Source organism: Neoarius graeffei, chromosome 3, assembly GCF_027579695.1.
Source record: "Neoarius graeffei isolate fNeoGra1 chromosome 3, fNeoGra1.pri, whole genome shotgun sequence".
Lineage (NCBI taxonomy): Eukaryota > Metazoa > Chordata > Actinopteri > Siluriformes > Ariidae > Neoarius > Neoarius graeffei.
This window is the reverse complement of record NC_083571.1, coordinates 93787637-93809539: the sequence shown is the minus strand read 5'-3', so window position 1 is coordinate 93809539 and position 21903 is coordinate 93787637. Positions and strand designations below refer to the sequence as shown.

At 44.6% G+C, this 21903-nt stretch overlaps 1 protein-coding gene across 2 annotated transcripts in view; it reads left to right on the top strand.

Moving 5' to 3' along the window:
- Positions 1 to 14008, top strand: part of eif2b4 (eukaryotic translation initiation factor 2B, subunit 4 delta) — a 45920-nt gene extending 31912 nt beyond the window's left edge. For both annotated transcript variants that reach the window (XM_060917664.1, XM_060917665.1), the window contains 7 exons: positions 1105 to 1219; positions 2081 to 2157; positions 2355 to 2457; positions 12943 to 13070; positions 13177 to 13357; positions 13447 to 13627; positions 13721 to 14008. In XM_060917664.1, coding sequence (XP_060773647.1) covers positions 1105 to 1219; positions 2081 to 2157; positions 2355 to 2457; positions 12943 to 13070; positions 13177 to 13357; positions 13447 to 13627; positions 13721 to 13920 — 985 coding nt within the window. In that variant the 3' untranslated portion in view covers positions 13921 to 14008. The remainder of the gene's footprint in view (positions 1 to 1104; positions 1220 to 2080; positions 2158 to 2354; positions 2458 to 12942; positions 13071 to 13176; positions 13358 to 13446; positions 13628 to 13720) is intronic.
- Positions 14009 to 21903: the final 7895 nt, after the last annotated feature.

The following is a 21903-nucleotide window of genomic DNA, read 5'->3' as shown; positions in this document are numbered from 1 at the left end:
AGCTTTTTTTTTTTTTTTTTTTCCAAGTTTCTAAAAAGTGCTTGATTTAAAAAAAAAAAAAAAAGTCAGGTGGGCGGCACAGTGGTGTAGTGGTTAGCGCTGTCGCCTCACAGCAAGAAGGTCCTGGGTTCGAGCCCCGGGGCCGGCGAGGACCTTTCTGTGTGGAGTTTGCATGTTCTCCCCGTGTCCGCGTGGGTTTCCTCCGGGTGCTCCGGTTTCCCCCACAGTCCAAAGACATGCAGGTTAGGTTAACTGGTGACTCTAAATTGACCGTAGGTGTGAATGTGAGTGTTAATGGTTGTCTGTGTCTATGTGTCAGCCCTGTGATGACCTGGCGACTTGTTCAGGGTGTACCCCGCCTTTCGCCCGTAGTCAGCTGGGATAGGCTCCAGCTTGCCTGCGACCCTGTAGAAGGATAAAGCGGCTAGAGATAATGAGATGAGATGAGATGAAAAAGTCAGGTGCAAATGTTTACCTGTTCTGAAGAATGATGAAAACGGAATGTAAATTATATTACCAAGATATTTAGCGTGTTCGGTTTCACGTGTACCATTGTTTTCAGACGGTATTATTAATGAAATAATGGCCTTTTCAGGCCCCCCCAGTAGTAGATCAACTTCCCCACCCCTCTGCCCATATTCTTCTTGACTTCTAGCTCTGCCAGATTGCTTGGCCACGCTTTGGAACTTGATCTGTTTTAACTCGCTCACGATGTGTGTAATGTGATTTATCAAGTTATCTGTGTGTGTGTGTGTGTGTGTGTGTGTGTGTGTGTGTGTGTTTAGAAGTACTCCTGACCGTGTGTATGTAGAAACCCCCTAGCAGTAGAAATGATTGAGGAGCTCCCATCCCACTTACAGACCTGCCAACCTTGACGCATTTAACGTTGGCGTGTGCTGCTATAAGTTATCGGTCCAACAGACCAGTATTCTTCAGTATTTTACCTTTTTAATCCAGTAATAAAAAAAATAGTGCTTGAACAGACCTGAAATTTGTTGCAACTGTGTTTCATTTCAGTGGTGTGGCCTGTGATGAGGAACATGTTAGTCTTTTGAAAAAGTAAGGTATTATAATACATGTTAATAATAGACGTGGTGTTTTCAGCATCCCTGCCACAGTTATCCATCCCTCCATAGTCCGGTTGGGCCTGCAGTACTCACAGGGCATCATAGCCGGCTCAAACGCTCGCTCTGTGGCTCTCCTGCATGCCTTTAAACAGGTATAATGTTACTACTTCAGCCTGTTCATTTCCCTTGGCATTGCTTTGGTTGACCATATAGAAACACGTCACTGATTTAAAGCTATTTACCCTGTGTCCGAAATCGCTCACTACTCACTCTATAGTGGACTATATAGCGAGTTCGCCATTTTGTAGTGCTGTCCGAATGTATAGTGAGAATTACACCCTATATAGTGGACTCGTAGTATCCCACAATGCATCGTGAAAAGTAGTGTACAACCAATGGTCACTGCGTTGCGGTCACACTGAAAGAAAAAAAAAAAGTGTGTTGGGGTGAATGGACAGAGGAAGAAGCACATTGTAAACGGAAATTCAAGTCCACTTAAAAAATAGTAAGAGAATAGAAAATAAGCTAAAATAGAATAAGTCGAATAAAAGTTAGAGTGCAGAGCGAGGAATTAATCAAAAGCCTCATTTGATTGAATAAAAGGCAGCGGCAAAGAAGAAAGTATTCAGCCTTGATTTAAAAGAACTGAAAGATGCAGCAGACACAAAGTATTTTGTATTGATTGTGGGAAATACTCTCAGTATAATATGGATTTATTATTTTTGAAAACCCACCAGCCGGCTGATCTGGCACATTTTAATTGTGCGGCAGTAATGACGTAAATACCAGCACAGCAGAGTAGTTTCCAAAAGTGTTTTTTTTTTTTTTATTTTACCAATGAGCTCACTATATAGTCCACTATATAGAATTCCCTAGATAGTGAGTAGGGAGTAGTGAATGAGTGATTTCGGACACAGCCTTAGTCATTCTGGTTCCTGAATGTCGAACAGCAAAAATCAAGGCAACAAGAATTTGCTTACAAACCTGACGACTGTATAATGATCATGTTGCAGGTTATTCAAGACTATAGTACTCCTCCAAATGAGGAGTTGTCCAGGGACCTAGTGAACAAACTGAAGCCCTACATCAGGTAATTTAAACGTGTCTCGTATACCACTAACGGGTTTCAGTATGCATCAGTCTGATCACATTCAGCTGATGTACGAGTTGTTTCATACTTTTACCTTGTTTTCTTCATTCAAACTTTACCACGTTTTAAAATATGACAAAAAAAATTATCTGCTAGAACACAATGGAGAAATTGCCTTGCTGTGTCTTCCTCTGCAGTTTTCTCAATCAATGTCGCCCCCTCTCTGCAAGCATGGGTAATGCAATCAAATACATCAAGAAAGAGATCTCCAATATTCCAAATCAATACAAAGAGGAGGAGGTGAGAAATATTATTGAGTAATGACTCGGGCATGCTGTATCAAATGTATAAATGTGAATCTGTGCATAATTATCTATCTATCTATCTATCTATCTATCTATCTATCTATCTATCTATCTATCTATCTATCTATCTATCTATCTAGTCATTCATTCATTCATTCATTCATTCATGTAGCTTGGTTTGCTTACTAGTGCCCAGCTGTCTGTACTCTCAAACCATTTTACAATTAAGTCAAGGACAGGGAAGACGCACCTCTTTCAGCTGAGGTATGACGCAGTGGGGTATGAGATCACTGTTCGCAAAATAAAATGTATGAAACAGCTGTTTAGAGCTTCTGTTTTGTAACTTATAGAAATGCACTGGATCAAACAGCTCCTTACTTCGGCAAATATTTCAGTGTCTAAAGTAAATTGTCTATCTCAAAAGTAAATTGTTACTTTACATGTTTTGGCTAATTGGTAAAAGATATTTCCAGTAGAGAATATAGTTTTGATGATGGCTTGGGAAATCCTTCAGATGGTAAAACTTTTTCTATATTCTATAAACTATTTTCTATACGAAGTTCAGAAATCTATATGCTTCACTTCTACACGTGTCTAAATTACAAATAAAGTTATAAAATTATAATGTCTGGATACCCCCAAAAGGGAGAAAACTGAGAAAAATCCTCAGAAAACTGGGGAAGCCATGGCCTAATGGTTAGAAAAGCAGCTTTGGGACCAAAAGGTTACCGGTTTGATTCCCTGGACCAGCAGGAATAGCTGAAGTGCCCTTGAGCAAAGGCACCTAAGCCCCAGCTGCTCTGGGTATATTGTATGTCGCTCTGGATAAAAGTGTCTGCTAAATGCCTGTAATGTACTTCAGTTCTACTTAAAGTGCATATCCTGGACCAATTTCTTTATATATATATATATATATATATATATATATATATATATATATATATATATAATATAAATAAAATATACATACACACATTTTATTTATATATATATATTTTGTGTGTGTATATGTATATATATATATATATATATATATATATATATATATATATATGAGTGATCCCACGCTTATGGGTACTGAAATGGGGACATGAGCTTATTTTTAAAAATTCACCTAAAACCATTTCTTTTTTTACCATCAGGTCACAAAACATGTAATCTTTAATGAATGATGTGTTAAAAGATAACTTTAATTTTCTGAGATGTAATAAAAACATTTATATGCCAAAGTCAGAACGTAACAGAAGTGTTGTGGACATATATATTCTCAATTTTAACAATGTAGAATTACTTTTTGAAACATAGGAAGGTGATGTTTTAGCAAATATAATTAATAAACATGTGTAGTAGAATAAACACACTGTGGCAGCGGGGGCGTGGTCAAGCATCGGTCTGTGACAGGAGGGTGGAGCCGGGGAAGGTGAGTGGCAGATTCGCTACACCTGATGGTAATTAACCTGTGTTTTGTGTGTGTTTTCCCAGTAAACCGCTCCCTATTTTAAGAGGCTGAGAGAGAGCAGAGGGAGCGCGACCCGGGAGTGGAGGCTGAGAGTGTGCCTGTGTGCTGCGAGTTCTTTTAAACTGAAAAGTTTATTAATAAAATACGCAGTTACTACCTCCAAACGTTGTCCTGCCGTCCTCTGTGCTCCACCCACGCATTGTCCGCGCTACAGTGGTGCCGAAACCCGGGAAAAGGTGGAGCACCAGTGCTACAGCTCCATGGAATCCTCCCCGTTCGCGGACTTGGTCCACGCCCTCGCCACGGCTCAGCAGAGCCAGCACCAGGCACTCGTCACGCTCCGAACGGAGCAGGAGCGCCGCTTCGAAGCCCTGGTGCTGGCTCAACAGGAAGATCGAGAGGCGTTCCGGCGGCTCCTCGCGTCGGCGGGGTCCACCAGCGCCCCGGCCGCGGGCCCGTCTCCCCTCACTGTGACCAAGATGGGCCCGCAGGACGACCCCGAGGCTTTCATCACCTTGTTCGAGCAGGTCGCCGAAGCCTCGGGGTGGCCGATGGAGCAGCGCGCGGCGCGCCTCCTCCCCCTCCTGACTGGAGAGGCGCAGCTGGCCGCATTACAGCTCCCCGCCGACCGCCGGCTGGCCTACGCTGACCTTCGCCGGGCCGTCCTCCAGCGCGTGGGGCGCACGCCGGAGCAGCAGCGCCAGCGCTTCCGCGCGCTGCGGATGGAGGAAGCCGGCAGCCCGTTCGCGTTTGGCCAGCAGCTCCGGGACGCCTGCTGGCGGTGGCTGAGGGCCGAAGATCGCGATGCCGAGGGAATCATCGACCAGGTGGCGCTGGAACAGTTCGTTGCCCGCTTACCAGCCGGAACCGCGGAGTGGGTCCAGTGCCACCGCCCGGCGTCGCTGGATCAGGCCGTAGGACTGGCGGAGGATCATCTGGCGGCTGTACCGGCGGCAGGACAACGGATGACATCGTCTTCTGTCTCCTCTTCTCTCTCTCTGTCTTCCCCCCCTCTCTCTCTGTCTTCCCCCCCTCCTCCCGTGTCCCGTCCTCGCCCCATTCCCCCACCACGGAGGCGGGGGCCGGCCCCACCCCAGCCGGCCCGCCGCACCCGTGGTGCCCTCCCGTTTCTCCCTTCTGTGTCTGTCTCTCCCCCCCCTCAGGTGAGTGAGCCCCAGAACACAGTTGCAGAGGGGAGGCCCGGGCCGGTTTGCTGGCGCTGCGGGGAACCGGGCCACCTGCAGCAACAATGTGCAGCGATGGAGGTGGGGGCGGTGGTGCGGATCCCCGACGCGCCAGAGGCTGCCCTCGATCGGGCCGGAGCGTATCGCATACCGGTAAGTGTACAAGGGGCTACATATCAGGCGTTGGTGGATTCAGGCTGCAATCAGACCTCGATCCGCCAAAGCCTGGTGCAAGACGAGGCATTGGGGGGAGCACAAGGGGTGAAGGTGTTGTGTGTACACGGGGATATTCACAGCTACCCGTTGGTGTCAGTCCACATATATTTTAGAGGGGAAAAATCTATAGTGAAGGCGGCGGTTAATCCTCGCCTTACCCACTCTTTGATCTTGGGGACCGATTGGCCGGGATTTCGGGGTTTAATGGCACGCCTAGTAAAGAGTGGGTCCTGCCGGTTGACGGGGGAGGGTCCCGGTGTCGCTTTGGCTGGAGCGGCGGTTGCAGAGCCGTCTACGTCACCTCCGCGACAGGGGGAGGAGCCGCCGGCCCCTCCTCTTTCTATTGGGGAATCCCTCGTGGATTTCCCACTGGAACAATCGCGAGACGAGACTCTGCGACACGCGTTTGACCAAGTGAGAGTAATCGATGGTCAAACGCTCCAGCCGAACGCCACCCCGTCCTTCCCCTATTTTTCCATTTTGAAGGATAGATTATATCGAGTGACGCAGGACACTCAGACGAAAGAGCGAGTCACCCAGTTATTAATTCCAAAGAGCCGCCGGGAATTGGTATTCCAGGCGGCCCACTTTAATCCCATGGCTGGACACCTCGGGCAGGATAAGACACTCGCCCGGATAATGGCCCGATTCTATTGGCCGGGGATTCGCGGCGACGTCCGTAAGTGGTGTACGGCGTGCCGCGAATGCCAGTTAGTAAATCCAGCGGCCATTCCAAAAGCGCCCTTGCGCCCCCTACCGTTAATCGAGACCCCGTTCGAAAGAATTGGGATGGATCTCGTTGGGCCATTAGATCGGTCAACACGAGGGTACCGCTTTATATTAGTCCTGGTGGACTATGCAACGCGATACCCGGAAGCGGTGCCTCTTCGCAATATCTCAGCACGCAGTATTGCAGAGGCCCTCTTCCACGTCATCTCCCGGGTTGGAATCCCGAAAGAGATTCTGACTGACCAAGGCACCTCGTTTATGTCACGAACACTGAGCGAACTGTATGGGCTACTAGGTATTAAGCCGATCCGCACCAGCGTTTATCACCCACAGACGGACGGTTTAGTTGAACGGTTCAATCGCACCCTCAAGAATATTATTAAAAAATTCGTAAGTGAGGACGCACGTAACTGGGATAAGTGGCTCGAACCCTTGTTGTTTGCAGTGCGAGAGGTCCCCCAAGCCTCCACGGGGTTTTCCCCGTTTGAATTATTATACGGGCGTAAGCCGCGCGGCATCTTAGATGTTCTGCGGGAAAATTGGGAGGAGGGACCTTCACAGAGCAAAAACGAAATTCAGTATGTTATGGATCTGCGCGCAAAACTCCACACGCTCACCCACCTAACTCAGGAGAATTTGCGGCAGGCCCAGGAACGGCAAGTCCGCCTGTACAACAAGGGCACGCGCCTTAGAGAGTTCACTCCGGGAGAGAAGGTACTCGTCCTGTTGCCCACATCGAGCTCCAAATTAATCGCCAAGTGGCAAGGACCCTTTGAGGTCACACGGCGAGTCGGGGACGTCGACTACGAGGTTAGGCGAACGGACAGGGAGGGGGCGCTACAGATCTACCACCTCAATCTGCTGAAACTCTGGAATGAGGAGGTCCCCGTGGCGTTGGTGTCGGTAGTTCCTGAGAAGGCGGAGCTGGGGCCGGAGGTCCCCAAAGGGTCATTGGCATCACGTACCTCTCCGGTCCCCTGTGGAGACCACCTCTCCCCGACCCAACTCGCGGAGGTCGCCCAGTTGCAGGCCGAGTTTTCGGATGTGTTCTCGCCCCTGCCCGGTCGCACGAACCTCATAGAACACCACATAGAGACGCCCCCGGGGGTGGTAGTGCGTAGCCGCCCTTATAGACTACCCGAACACAAAAAAAAGGTGGTTCGGGAAGAACTTCAGGCCATGCTCGAAATGGGCATCGTCGAGGAGTCCCACAGTGACTGGAGCAGCCCAGTGGTCTTGGTTCCCAAGGCCGACGGGTCGGTCCGGTTCTGTGTGGACTATAGAAAAGTCAACGCGGTGTCTAAATTCGACGCATACCCAATGCCTCGTATTGATGAGCTGCTCGATCGACTAGGCACGGCTCGCTTTTACTCGACACTGGATTTGACGAAGGGATATTGGCAGATCCCCTTGACTCCATTATCCCGAGAGAAAACGGCCTTTTCCACACCGTTCGGCTTACACCAGTTCGTCACACTTCCGTTTGGGCTGTTTGGGGCGCCCGCTACGTTTCAGCGGCTGATGGACCGAGTCCTCCGGCCGCACGCCACCTATGCGGCCGCGTACCTAGACGACGACATCATTTATAGCAATGACTGGCAGCGGCACCTGCAACACCTGAGGGCCGTCCTTAGGTCGCTGAGGCGGGCGGGACTCACTGCCAACCCGAAGAAGTGTGCGATTGGGCGGGTGGAAGTACGGTATCTGGGCTTCCACTTGGGCAACGGGCAGGTGCGTCCCCAAATTAATAAGACTGCAGCGATTGCGGCCTGCCCGAGGCCCAAGACCAAAAAGGGGGTGAGACAGTTCCTGGGGCTGGCTGGCTACTATCGTAGGTTTATACCTAATTATTCGGACGTCACCAGCCCGCTGACTGACCTCACTAAAAAGGGGGCACCAGATCCGGTCCAGTGGACGGAGCAGTGCCAGCGGGCTTTCTCTGAGGTAAAGGCTGCACTGTGTGGGGGGCCACTCTTACACTCCCCTGACTTCTCTCTCCCTTTTTTGTTGCAGACGGATGCGTCGGACAGAGGGCTGGGGGCCGTTTTGTCCCAGCAGGTGGAGGGGGAGGACCGCCCAGTCCTATACATCAGCCGCAAGCTGTCAGTGCGTGAGGGGCGCTACAGCACCATTGAGAAGGAGTGCCTGGCGATCAAGTGGGCGGTCCTCGCCCTCCGTTACTACCTGCTGGGGCGCTCTTTCACCCTCTGTTCGGACCACGCGCCCCTCCAGTGGCTCCACCGCATGAAGGATGCCAACGCGCGGATCACCCGTTGGTATCTGGCACTCCAACCCTTCAACTTCAAGGTGGTCCACAGGCCGGGGGCGCAGATGGTCGTGGCGGACTTCCTCTCCCGTCAAGGGGGGGGGGAGTCGGCTGCGGGCCGGACGGGCGCCCGGCCTGAGTCGGGCGGTGGGGGTATGTGGCAGCGGGGGCGTGGTCAAGCATCGGTCTGTGACAGGAGGGTGGAGCCGGGGAAGGTGAGTGGCAGATTCGCTACACCTGATGGTAATTAACCTGTGTTTTGTGTGTGTTTTCCCAGTAAACCGCTCCCTATTTTAAGAGGCTGAGAGAGAGCAGAGGGAGCGCGACCCGGGAGTGGAGGCTGAGAGTGTGTCTGTGTGCTGCGAGTTCTTTTAAACTGAAAAGTTTATTAATAAAATACGCAGTTACTACCTCCAAACGTTGTCCTGCCGTCCTCTGTGCTCCACCCACGCATTGTCCGCGCTACACACACATTCTTTCAATAAGATTAACATGGTATATAGCTAGATTGTAATTAATTTGTAACAGACGCGAGATGGACAGTCGTAACAGAAGTAATGTAACAGACATCATTTTGGAACTCATAGGCTTGACTTTGGCATATAAATGTTTTTATTACATCTCAGAAAATTAAAGTTATCTTTTAACACATCATTCATTAAAGATTACATGTTTTGTGACCTGATGGTAAAAAAAAGAAATGGTTTTAGGTGAATAAGTTCATGTCCCCATTTCAGTACCCATAAGCGTGGAATCACTCATATATATATATATATATATATATATATATATATATATATATATATATATATATACACACACACACATATATATACACACTATATATAAATAAAATGTGTATGTATATTTTATATATATATATATATATATATATATATATATATATACACACACACACACACACACACACATATATATATATATATATATATATATATATATATATATATATATATATATATATAAAAATATAAAATGTGTGTGTGTGTGTGAAAGAATGTCCCTTTACACACTCATCCAGAAGGGTAATTTTGCACAAGGCCATCTGTCTACAGCAAAAAATAAAACGCGTCTGGAAAAATCCCAAGGGAGTCTGGAGCCAGATTCGTGACGTCACCTGCGGAAGCGCCAGCAGGCTGCGAGAGCTTGCACGGTTTCAGTGCACACCCTGTGTAGACCAAGTTTAGCAGCTAGCGATTTTGCATTGAAATATGAAATTGTCACCTGAGCGCAATGTTACTTCACCTTTGGATGAAGAATATAATGAGATGTCAGAATTGGGGCTTCATCTGTTTGGATTTGATGATGATTCAAGTAGTGAAGACGACGGAGACAACACCGGGGATGTAAATAATACGATCGTTTTCTCATAAACAAACCAGCGCTGACGTAGGATTCAGAGGGAGGCGTCCCGCACGTGATGTCACGAAAATCAATGTTTGCCAGGAAATCCAAATGCCAAGTTTTTTCAGAGGCGGACCAGTTCGCCTCAAATGGCTTGATTTCAACTGAATTTTTCTGGTATTGCGCAAGGTAAAAAAATTGCACAAAATGCAAAATGTGACAGATATTTGACCAAAGTTTAATATAAAATAGGAGAATTACATTGATCTTGCTCCTGAATTTACCCGTGATATGCACTTTAAAAACACAAAATACTAATCTATTTTTGGAAAATATGATTTTTGTTTTTTCCCATCAAAGATTATACATTTGATGGAAAATGAGTTACCACTAAAACAACAAATTATCCTTATCAGTCTCTCTAATTTCGCAGATGTCCCTCATCTCTCTTGAATCATTCGGTTGTCCCTCTTTAATCTATTGTTCAGTATCCTGTCTTCCATCTGTGCTCAAACAGTTGCTGATAGAAAGCAGTTACTTTTGCTCTGTTCGCTACATTCACTTTTGTTTTTAAGCTACATTTCAAACATTATGGTTGTCCACTGCCATTTCTACAGTGTCTGTGAACGTCTGTGCATTGCACATTATTTGACTTGTACACCATTTACAAACTGAATCTCTTGGGCTGGTCGGTTTATGCCTGTTTCATTATGACAGACAACCAACAGCTTGACGTTTGCTGGGTGAGGAAATCACACTTGGTCAGCAAACATCTTTAGTCTAACTGACCATTTTTATAGCTGCTTTTTTTTAAAAACTGGCTCATTTAGTTAATCTTGTCTTGTGTACCAGCAATAGGGTGGTTCATAAAATTGACTTTCACCAAATTTTGCCAGATCGCTTTTTGCCTTGTTCCAATTGATATTCTAAGCATATGTACCAAAATTGGAGTCAATTGCTGCACATGTAGGGGTGGCACAATTTTAAAATTAACGTTTTTTTTCTATTTTCGAGGCCCAGACAAGTCTGACATTGAAGCAGAAACAATCAGTGAGGAAAGATACCAACTTTGTCTGTTTCATCTACATAATGTATTGGCATGAGGCTTCCCTTGCAACCCATGCTCCAAAGAATGATTTGGACTTGATCCAGAGTTTGCATCTATATCCGGATAAAAGCATTGCAGATGCCGCACTGAAGAGCATTGCACGACATTTGTGGTATCTGTCAGAAGATCTCGTCGCCCTAGCATTTTTTGATGCTCGCATTGATGCTGAAGAAAAGGAGGCAATGCTGAGAAATCTTGAAAGACGCCCTGGGAAGATGCTCAAAAGACTTGATGCCAAGTCTTTCTTCCGCAAGAACAGTACAACTACCATCTCTAGCCTCGTCACTCGCCGCTCAATCCACTTCTTTGAAGTTCTCACTGAAGGCCAAATTAACAGCACAAGTAACCCTGATGATGTGAGGTCCATTCTCACAGATGAGAATCTGCGACAAAAAGTTCATGCCTTGAAGGTCATCAGTGACAGTGCAGAGAGAGGCATTGCCCTTATTAAACGCTGTCAACAATCTGTGCGAAATGAAGACCAAAAGCAGTTTTTGCTCCGCATTGTGCAAGGACACAGAGACAAAGTATCAAAGAGAACAAGGTCATCATACATGGAATATAGTGTTTGAACTGTTCTAGTATATGTAGCATAAGTACAGGGAGATTGGGAGAGATTATGATTGAGCACACTTATCGAGCATTCTGCATTGTTCCTTTTTGTAATGTTCAAGTTTCTGTTTCTGCTAAAGTTACGCATTCTTATGTACAACATTAAAAATTGTGAAAAAGTGTGCCACCCTTTACTGGCATCCTATTGGCTCAATTTTTGGTACAGATGTTTACAATGTCAATAGGAACGAGGCAAAATGCGATCTGGCAAAATTTAGAGAACTTTTATTTATACCATCATATTGTGAACCACCCTAACCAGCAAGCTTAGAAAATAACAAAAGGTGTTACTTCACCTTTGGATGAAGAATATAATGAGATGTCAGAATTGGGGCTTCATCTGTTTGGATTTGATGATGATTCAAGTAGTGAAGACGACGGAGACAACACCGGGGATGTAAATAATATGGTCGTTTTCTCATAAACAAACCAGCGCTGACGTAGGATTCAGAGGGAGGCGTCCCGCACGCGATGTCACGAAAATCAATGTTTGCCGGGAAATCCAAATGCCAAGTTTTTTCAGAGGTGGACCAGTTCGCCTCAATTGGCTTGATTTCAACTGAATTTTTCTGGTATTGCGCAAGGTAAAAAAAAAATTGCACAAAATGCAAAATGTGACAGATATTTGACCAAAGTTTAATATAAAATAGGAGAATTACTTATCGAGCATTCTGCATTGTTCCTTTTTGTAATGTTCAAGTTTCTGTTTCTGCTAAAGTTACGCATTCTTATGTACAACATTAAAAATTGTGAAAAAGTGTGCCACCCTTTACTGGCATCCTATTGGCTCAATTTTTGGTACAGATGTTTACAGTGTCAATAGGAACAAGGCAAAATGCGATCTGGCAAAATTTAGAGAACTTTTACTTATACCATCATATTGTGAACCACCCTAACCAGCAAGCTTAGAAAATAACAAGCATTTTCACATTGTTTTGGTAAAATTGTATATAAAAAAGTGTTTTATGGGGCGGCACGGTGGTGTAGTGGTTAGCGCTGTCGCCTCACAGCAAGAAGGTCCTGGGTTCGAGCCCCGGGGCCGGCGAGGGCCTTTCTGTGCGGAGTTTGCATGTTCTCCCCGTGTCCGCGTGGGTTTCCTCCGGGTGCTCCGGTTTCCCCCACAGTCCAAAGACATGCAGGTTAGGTTAACTGGTGACTCTAAATTGACCGTAGGTGTGAATGTGAGTGTGAATGGTTGTCTGTGTCTATGTGTCAGCCCTGTGATGACCTGGCGACTTGTCCAGGGTGTACCCCGCCTTTCGCCCGTAGTCAGCTGGGATAGGCTCCAGCTTGCCTGCGACCCTGTAGAAGGATAAAGCGGCTAGAGATAATGAGATGAGATGAGAAAGTGTTTTATAGGCAGAAAAAAAAAAGAGTTCTGGTCAAAATCTGTCAGTTTTTGATGGTTTCAGGTTTCGGCCACAGCGACTTCCAACAGGATTTTCCCAGACCACCACATGGATGTGAAATGCAAAAGCACTGTTTTTCATATTTAAAAAAAAAAAAGTTATGACCTTTTTTTTTCCCCCTTTTGTCTATAGGCTAAGAAGAAACTATTATCATGTATCGACAACTATGTAAATGAGAAGATCAAGCTGGCTGCCAAAGCCATCTCTAAATGCGCAAGTGAAAAGATTAGTGATGGTGATGTCATTCTAGTTTATGGATGGTAAGAGAATAGATGTCTGTCTCCCTATGTTTGTTTTTTTGTTTTAAGATGGAGTCATGTGACTGTGGAATGTGCACTTTTTTTAATGTGAACTTTCTTTCTTTAGCTCCTCACTCGTCAATTATATCCTGTGTGAGGCATTTGAGAATCTGCAGAAGAAGTTCCGAGTCATCGTGGTGGACAGTCGGCCCAGACTGGAGGGCAGGGAAGCGCTGAGACGTTTGGTGAAGAGAGGCATTCGCTGTACTTACGTGCTCATATCTGCCCTCTCCTACATTCTGCCCGAGGCACGTAACTTACAAAAGTAATGAATTTTACGCCAGTGTTTTATTGCATTTTAGAAAATAAACAGCATTGATATAATTATTCACTACAGGTGTCTAAGGTGTTTCTTGGAGCTCATGCCCTTCTGGCTAATGGATACGTCATGTCACGAGTGGGAACATCTCAAATAGCCCTCGTAGCCAAGGCGTACAATGTGCCTGTGCTGGTCTGCTGTGAGACGTACAAGTTCTGTGAACGAGTGCAGACCGACTCGTTCGTATCTAACGAGCTGGGTAATTATGATCGACTCTGCAGTTAATAGTATACAATCAATCAATCTTTTTTTTTTTTTTTTTACCAAGCCTTTTTTTTTTTTTTCCTCCTAGATGACCCTGACGATCTGATCGTGACACGGAAGGGAAAGACCCAGCTGGAGAACTGGCAGAGTGTGAAATCCCTGGGCTTGCTGAACTTGGTCTACGATGTTACACCTCCAGACTTTGTTGACTTGGTGATCACAGAGCTAGGCATGATCCCCTGTACCTCTGTGCCTGTAGTGCTACGAGTGAAGAATGTGGATCAGTGATGATCAGGCTTCCCTTTTGCATCTGTTTATTCACAAGTCTGCACACACTGTGCATCTGGCATAGAATAAATCTTTATTTAAAATACCATTTCCTTTTTAATCAGTGTTTCGTTTTTAACAGGACATCACTTTGCAGTCCTTAGGAGTTTTTGCATTTCCTTCAGATGTTCAGTTTGGGGAGGGGATGTGTGACGGGGCTGTAGAGGTCTAATAATATAGACTGGTACCAAAATCCAGAATTGTGACACCCAAAGGCATTTTTGAGACAAAGTCAGCAAACAGTCTTATTTTGTCAATTTGGGTGTGCCGAATTCAAATCTGCAATATGCCGAGCTCTATCTGACCTCTGTTGACCTCTAGAGGTCATTGAACTTTGGGCCTGTAAACGTCTCAGCCGAACCCAGTTTCTCAGCTTTCTAAGGAATGAAATGTACTAAAATGATTAATGAAGTTAGCAAATGGCCTCGTTTGTTAAATGTTTGGGTGCTGAATTCATTTTTCATTTGTAAAACGACATATGACCTCTGATAACCTCAAGGTCATTAAACTTGGCCTATAGGCCTATGCATTTAACGGCATTTTTAAACTGACTTTACTCCCCCAAAAAGAATATGAACAGACAAAAAACAAATACAACATTAAATGCCAGTCCATATACATGTGACTTACTTTTCACAATGAGAATGCCTAGGCGATCACCTTATATAACATTGCATTACATTTAGCGGTTATTGTTTATACAAAGCTACTGAAAAAAGGACAGATTCAGCAGCATACAAAATGTGGGGGCATACAGGTTAATCAGGGTTAGTACATATGAGAGTTTTTTTCTTTGTTTTTTCTTTTGTTTTAAACGGGGTAAAGCCTTTACAAAAAACAAACAACAAAGAAAAAAAACTCTCATATATACTAACCCTGATTAACCTGTATGCCCCCACATTTTGTATGCTGCTGAATCTGTCCTTTTTTCAGTAGCTTTGTATAAACAATAACCGCTAAATGTAATGCAATGTTATGTAAGGTGATCGCCTCGGCATTCTCATTGTGAAAAGTAAGTCACATGTACATGGACTGGCATTTAATGTTGTTTTTGTTCCTTTCTATTTGTTTTTTGTCTGTTCATATTCTTTTTGGGGGAGTAAAGTCAGTTTAAAAATGCCGTTAAATGCATAGGCCTATAGGCCAAGTTTAATGACCTTGAGGTTATCAGAGGTCATATGTCGTTTTACAAATGAAAAATGAATTCAGCACCCAAACATTTAACAAACAAGGCCATTTGCTAACTTCATTAATCATTTTAGTACATTTCATTCCTTAGAAAGCTGAGAAACTGGGTTCAGCTGAGACGTTTACAGGCCCAAAGTTCAGTGACCTCTAGAGGTCAACAGAGGTCAGATAGAGCTCGGCATATTGCAGATTTGAATTCGGCACACCCAAATTGACAAAATAAGACTGTTTGCCAACTTTGCCTCAAAAATGCCTTTGGGTGTCACAATTCTGGATTTTGGTACCAGTCCAATATAGAATAAGTCCGTGTAGAGCAGACGCGTTTGAGGGGAAAATGTGTTGGTCTGGTGCTTTTCTGTTTGTCCACTCATTAAACTGCAACCACTAGAAACAGGTGACTCCATTCATTGGTATAAAAAGTTCCATGGACCAACTTTAAGCCCTAGATTTTCACCAAAGCATCTTCGGTGACATCAAATGCAGCACTAGAAAGGTCTGTGAAATGTGAAAGCATGCTGTAGTTTACATTACATTAATGACCAGGGTTGGGAGCTGTAGTGGATCACTCAGGCCAAGGCACTGGACTTCAGTCAACTCCTTTAAAACTAAACGGCTTTCCGATTTCATAAAATCGGTGAAATTTAGTTCCCTCTGAAATTTGGTCATTGTGATATTACAGAAATATATCTTTAAAAAAAACAGCACCATTCTGCTGCTGGAAGTTATTTAATTTGAGGGGATTCCCAGGCAAATCATCTTCTTTTGGCTGCTCCTGATTAGGAGTTGCCACAGCGGATCTTTCGTCTCCATTACTCCCTGTCTTCTGCGTCCTTCTCTACCACACCTGCCACTTTCATGTATCTCCTCTTTGGCCTTCCTCATTTTCGTTTGCCTGGTAGCTCCATCCTCAGCATTCTCCTTCCAACATGCTCTGCATCTCAGTCTCATCTCTCTTAGCTTAATTCCCAAGCTCTCCACATGTGCTGTCCCTCTGATGTGCTCGTTCCTTATCCTGTCCAACCTCCCATCGCAAACCTTAACATCCTCAACTCCGCCACCTCCAACTTTGCCTCCTGTCTCTTTGTTAAGGGTACGGTCTCCAATCCATACATCACAGCTGGTCTCACTACTGTCTTATACATCTTACCTTTCACTTTTGCTGGGACTTTCTGTGCATGAAATCACTCACTTCACGCAGTCAAGCAGACAGAGGAAGTCCGTGTGCACATGGGTACACTTACCTTCGTCGTTGTCCTTTTTTTTCCCTTTCTTTCTTTCAGGTTTTACAGTAGCTAGCATCCACAGTGTTGCATTACTGCCATCTATGGGTTTACCTCGACTGTGCACCAGTGTTGTAGCCGAGTCACTAAACCCCGAGTCCAGTCTCAAGTCCCCAGTGTTCCAGTCTGAGTAGAGTCCAAGTCATTTACAAAAAAAAAAAGTAGAGTCCGAGAACCAGACTCCAACCGCACCGTTTGACGGTGGCTGTTTCAGCGCCATTAACATTAGTTTGTTCCTGAACGTGACGTATGAACAGGTGAATGTGCATTCTCTTTGTCAGAGATGGTTGGGAGACGGATGCAAGTGCAGAAGGTGTGTTTATTAATAGAAGTGAAGACAGGTAAACAATCCAGAATGGCAGGCAAAATCGTGAAACGGGCAATATTTCGAGCAAGACACAAACAGGCTATCATCGACTCGGCAGAATCAAAGACGAGAAACAGGAAATTGGGGATCAGGGAACCAAACAAGGAAATAAAGCTCAGTAATGTGTCAGCAACGTAACTCAATACTTTGCAAAGTCAGTGTATTTTCACAGTTTTTATCTAGGTGCAATGATTGCGCCTTAATCCTGTGCAGGTGCAAGGCGTTTACAGCAGACTCTTGCGCGTGCTCGAGTGTCTTTCTGATGCAGGCGCCAAGGCGTGACAATCATACACGAAAATTAATGTAGACAAGTTTTATGCCAAATTATGGCATGTTACCAAAAAATAAAAAAAATGAGTCCTCGTCTCCAGTTTACGAATCCTAATGCACAAATCTGAGTCAAGTCACAGGTCCTTAAAGTGCATATCCTGGACCAATTTCTTTCATATATATTAAATAATATACACACACAACCGTTCAAAAGTTTGGGGTCACCCAGACAATTTTGTGTTTTCCATGAAAAGTCACACTTTTATTTACCACCATAAGTTGTAAAATGAATAGAAAATATAGTCAAGACATTTTTCTGGCCATTTTGAGCATTTAAATCGATCCCACAAAATAACGTGATGCTCCAGAAACTCAATCTGCTCAAAGGAAGGTCAGTTTTATAGCTTCTCTAAAGAGCTCAACTGTTTTCAGCTGTGCTAACATGATTGTACAAGGGTTTTCTAATCATCCATTAGCCTTCTGAGGCAATGAGCAAACACATTGTACCATTAGAACACTGGAGTGAGAGTTGCTGGAAATGGGCCTCTATACACCTATGGAGATATTGCACCAAAAACCAGACATTTGCAGCTAGAATAGTCATTTACCACATTAGCAATGTATAGAGTGCATTTCTGATTAGTATAAAGTGATCTTCATTGAAAAGAACAGTGCTTTTCTTTCAAAAATAAGGACATTTCAAAGTGACCCCAAACTTTTGAACGGTAGTGTATATATGAAAGAATGTCCCTTTACACACTCATCCAGAAGGGTAATTTTGCACAAGGCCATCTGTCTACAGCAGAAAAAAATAAAATGCTTCTGGAAAAATCCCAAGGGAGTCTGGAGCCAGATTCGTGATGTCACCTGCGGAAGCACCAGCAGGCTGCGAGAGCTTGCACGGTTTCAGTGCACAGCCTGTGTAGACCAAGTTTAGCAGCTAGCGATTTTGCATTGAAATATGGAATTGTCACCTGAGCGCAATGTTACTTCACCTTTGGATGAAGATTGTAATGAGATGTCAGAATTATTTCTTACCCTGGAAACAGTCAACTTGTGAATCGCCGATTTTCTTGGTCTTTTTCTCGGCTCTGCTTTGGTCCTCGGCAAGCACTCCCATTTCTCTCTCGTTGTCTGGTCTTTTGGAAAACGATGAGTACTAATCCCATCAAGATTGGTGTTGCTACACCCTCCTACGATACATCTGTTAACCATTTTAATAATTACGTGATAACGTTGAAGAAATTCGCTGAAAACCACCAGGTCGTTTCCTCATAAACAAACCAGCGCTGACGTAGGATCCAGAGGGAGGTGTCCCGCCCGTGACATCACGAAAATCAATGTTTGCCGGGAAATCCAAATGCCAAGTTTTTCAGAGGCGGACCAATTCGCCTCAAATGGCTTGATTTCAACTAAATTTTTCTGGTATTGCACAAGGTAAAAAAAAAATGTGCAAAATCTCATCTCTCATTATCTCTAGCTGCTTTATCCTGTTCTACAGGGTCGCAGGCAAGCTGGAGCCTATCCCAGCTGACTACAGGCGAAAGGCGGGGTACACCCTGGACAAGTCACCAGGTCATCACAGGGCCGACACGGACAACCATTCACACTCACATTCACACCTACGGTCAATTTAGAGTCACCAGTTAACCTAACCTGCATGTCTTTGGACTGTGGGAGAAACCGGAGCACCCGGAGGAAACCCACGGGGAGAACATGCAAACTCCGCCCAGAAAGGCCCTCGCCGGCCACGGGGCTTGAACCCGGACCTTCTTGCTGTGAGGCGACAGCGCTAACCACTACACCACCGTGCCACTAAATGTGCAAAATGTGACAGATATTTGACCAAAGTTTAATATAAAATAGGAGAATTACATTGATCTTGCTCCTGAATTTACCTGTAGGGCACGAATCCTGGACTCGAGTACTACAAACCTGCCATGCACTGACAGTTACATCATTCTGTCGCTAAACGAACAGCTGATCACACCGAGGTGCTCGCTGACTGCCGATATGCATTAGTTTGGTCCTGCATTTCCTTTCCTTCACAATATAACGTCTTTTCTTCTTGCTTTCCGTTACTATAGTCGGTCTTTCACGTTTCATTCGTTCTCCTTTTTGAAACTTGTATCCCACAATACCTCGTGTGAACAGGGAAAACCCACCACGTGATGCATGACGTACTATCGTGTATGGTGAAGCAGGAAAAAATAGCATAGAATTTAGGGCCATGTGGCCCTAAGTTCATTAATTGTTCTATGAAAAAAAAAAACCTAATAAAATTGGAAGTCTGTGATTCGAATTCAGTATCTTTCGGTCCACTAAACAAGACTAATTAGGTGTCAGGGAAAACTCTTTTTATGACCTACACTTAAAATCTGAAAGGCAGTACAGCTTTAAAAGTCTTACATATATTCAGTGTATGTCTGTCTTTGTGTTATCTGGAACGGATAACTTTAAAAAAAAAAAAAACTTTGGTAAGTAAACCCCTTTTGATTAAGCTGCATACATGATACAGGTCTTCTTGTAAATTTGTTTGCACTTATTTATACTGGCTGGGAGAAAGTAAAGACAAAATGTACTCATGAATTTTAGTTTTGTAATTTCTTACACCATTTATTTTTAACATGGCATCAGCTTTTGTACATTCCATATCTTGAGTATAACAGTAATTGCTATTATTTGTGAAGACACATATAATATATTAGTGCATACAACACTAGGACTAGAGGAAAAAAAAGTGATTACTATTATTTGCAAGTGTAACATTCTAGGTTTTAGGACTTCTGTCTTTTCGAGGCTCTTGAAGATTTTGATGCATATTTTAAAGTGACCAAGTCCAATGTAAACATATTTGGCACTAATGAAATAATTTGTGCAGTAATATGTACTGAGTAAAAATATATTCATGTATATTTCACAATCAATAACCAAAACAAAGTGAGAGAAAATGTATGTAAAAAAATGCCCAACTGTTTTCGGTTATCTGGGTCTTGTAGCATTAAGTTTAGCTGACTGGACAAGATTCCGTCCCTTTAATCAATGCCTTTTCAGTGTGATTTTTGTACCAGATGCTCGGTTTACACAATGTGTAGAAACAGCATTGAAAAGCGTGCAATATTTTGCACCGTTTTCGCTGGCTGATCCAGTAACTCAACTCATATCATCTCTAGCCGCTTTATCCTGTCCTACAGGGTCGCAGGCAAGCTGGAGCCTATCCCAGCTGACTACGGGCGAAAGGCGGGGTACACCCTGGACAAGTCGCCAGGTCATCACAGGGCTGACACATAGACAACCATTCACACTCACATTCACACCTACGGTCAATTTAGAGTCACCAGTTAACCTAACCTGCATGTCTTTGGACTGTGGGGGAAACCGGAGCACCCGGAGGAAACCCACGCGGACACGGGGAGAACATGCAAACTCCGCACAGAAAGGTCATCGCCGGCCACGGGGCTCGAACCCGGACCTTCTTGCTGTGAGGCGACAGGGCTAACCACTACACCACTGTGCCACCTGATCCAGTAACTATCAACAAATAATCACCTCAATAGCGCCCCATGTGATACATTTACCACATGACTGAGATAAATATAGATCTTCCTTCTGGCATTTAAAAAATAAAATAAAATCTGTGAATGACATTTTGATTTGTAGTGAAAATGCATGGATCAATGCGAGTGCAGTTTTTGTGCAGCGCTAATAGTAGTTCACCATGTGTTTTCTTGACCTTCCAAGCAGCATTTTGTGGTCTGTCGCTCAAGGAAATTCGCCAATAATCTACAGTCAAGATTGCCTCCTGATGGATTCACAAGGTTCTGTATCCTCTGTAGTCAGTGCCTGGAAAATGGACCATTTTTGGGTCGCGTGGACATGATTTCATCTCGGATTTACAGTAACTTCCTTTAGTCTACACTGTGTGCACAATTATTAAGCAAGTTGTATTCCTGAGGATTAATTTTATTGAACAAATATCGGTCAATCCAAATTGTTAAACCTAAAACCTGAGTGCAGGGCCGCTGACAGCTTTGGCTGGGCCCGGGACAAAATGCTCTGAATGGGCCCCCCCTAACACCCCCTGGGCCAACCCACACACACACACCCACCTCTCTTATCCCAGTCTCTACTCACTCCAACCCTTAAATGACAGGTATTCAAAAACCATTCAATCGGTCAACAACCATTTCATTTTAGCATTTCAACATTTTTACAGTTTTAACATTTTAACCAAAAAAAAAAAAGCCCAAAATCAGCAACCTCACACACATTGTGATCCTGTGAAGTAATCCCCAATTTCACTGAATCTTTCCCCCCGTACTGTAACGGAATAAGCGGTTACTGTTATTTTGTATCCTTTAACCGAACGCCATTAAATGTATTCCGTTACGCCCCAAGCCTGCATGCGACAGCCCCCGCAATGCCTTCCTAAACTCGTGGATAGTCTACTATAATCACGCGATTGGGGTGCTCTTGAAGGAGCAGCGATGGACGGGGGATTTCGGGCAGGGCTGGGGGCGAACATGGTATACTGTGCGTGCATACTGTCCAGTGTGAAAAGCAGAGAAGAACACACCGCTCGAGAAACGGCGGGATATGATTGCGGGCTAATGTGAATATTCTTAGCTTCAATCAGATATATGAAACACAATGTTATTAAGCCGTTGTGGTTATGAAATGATTCAATGCCCTGTGCGTTTGATATGGTGTTCAGTGTGACTTGCTCTCCCCTCGTTTGTAACATAAATTGCGTGCCGCGCGTGCCTTGGTTGGGGTTACTTTACGGGGCTGGAAAAAGTTGGCTGTGTCTTACCTGGCTCAGCTGCCCCACTGCTTTTG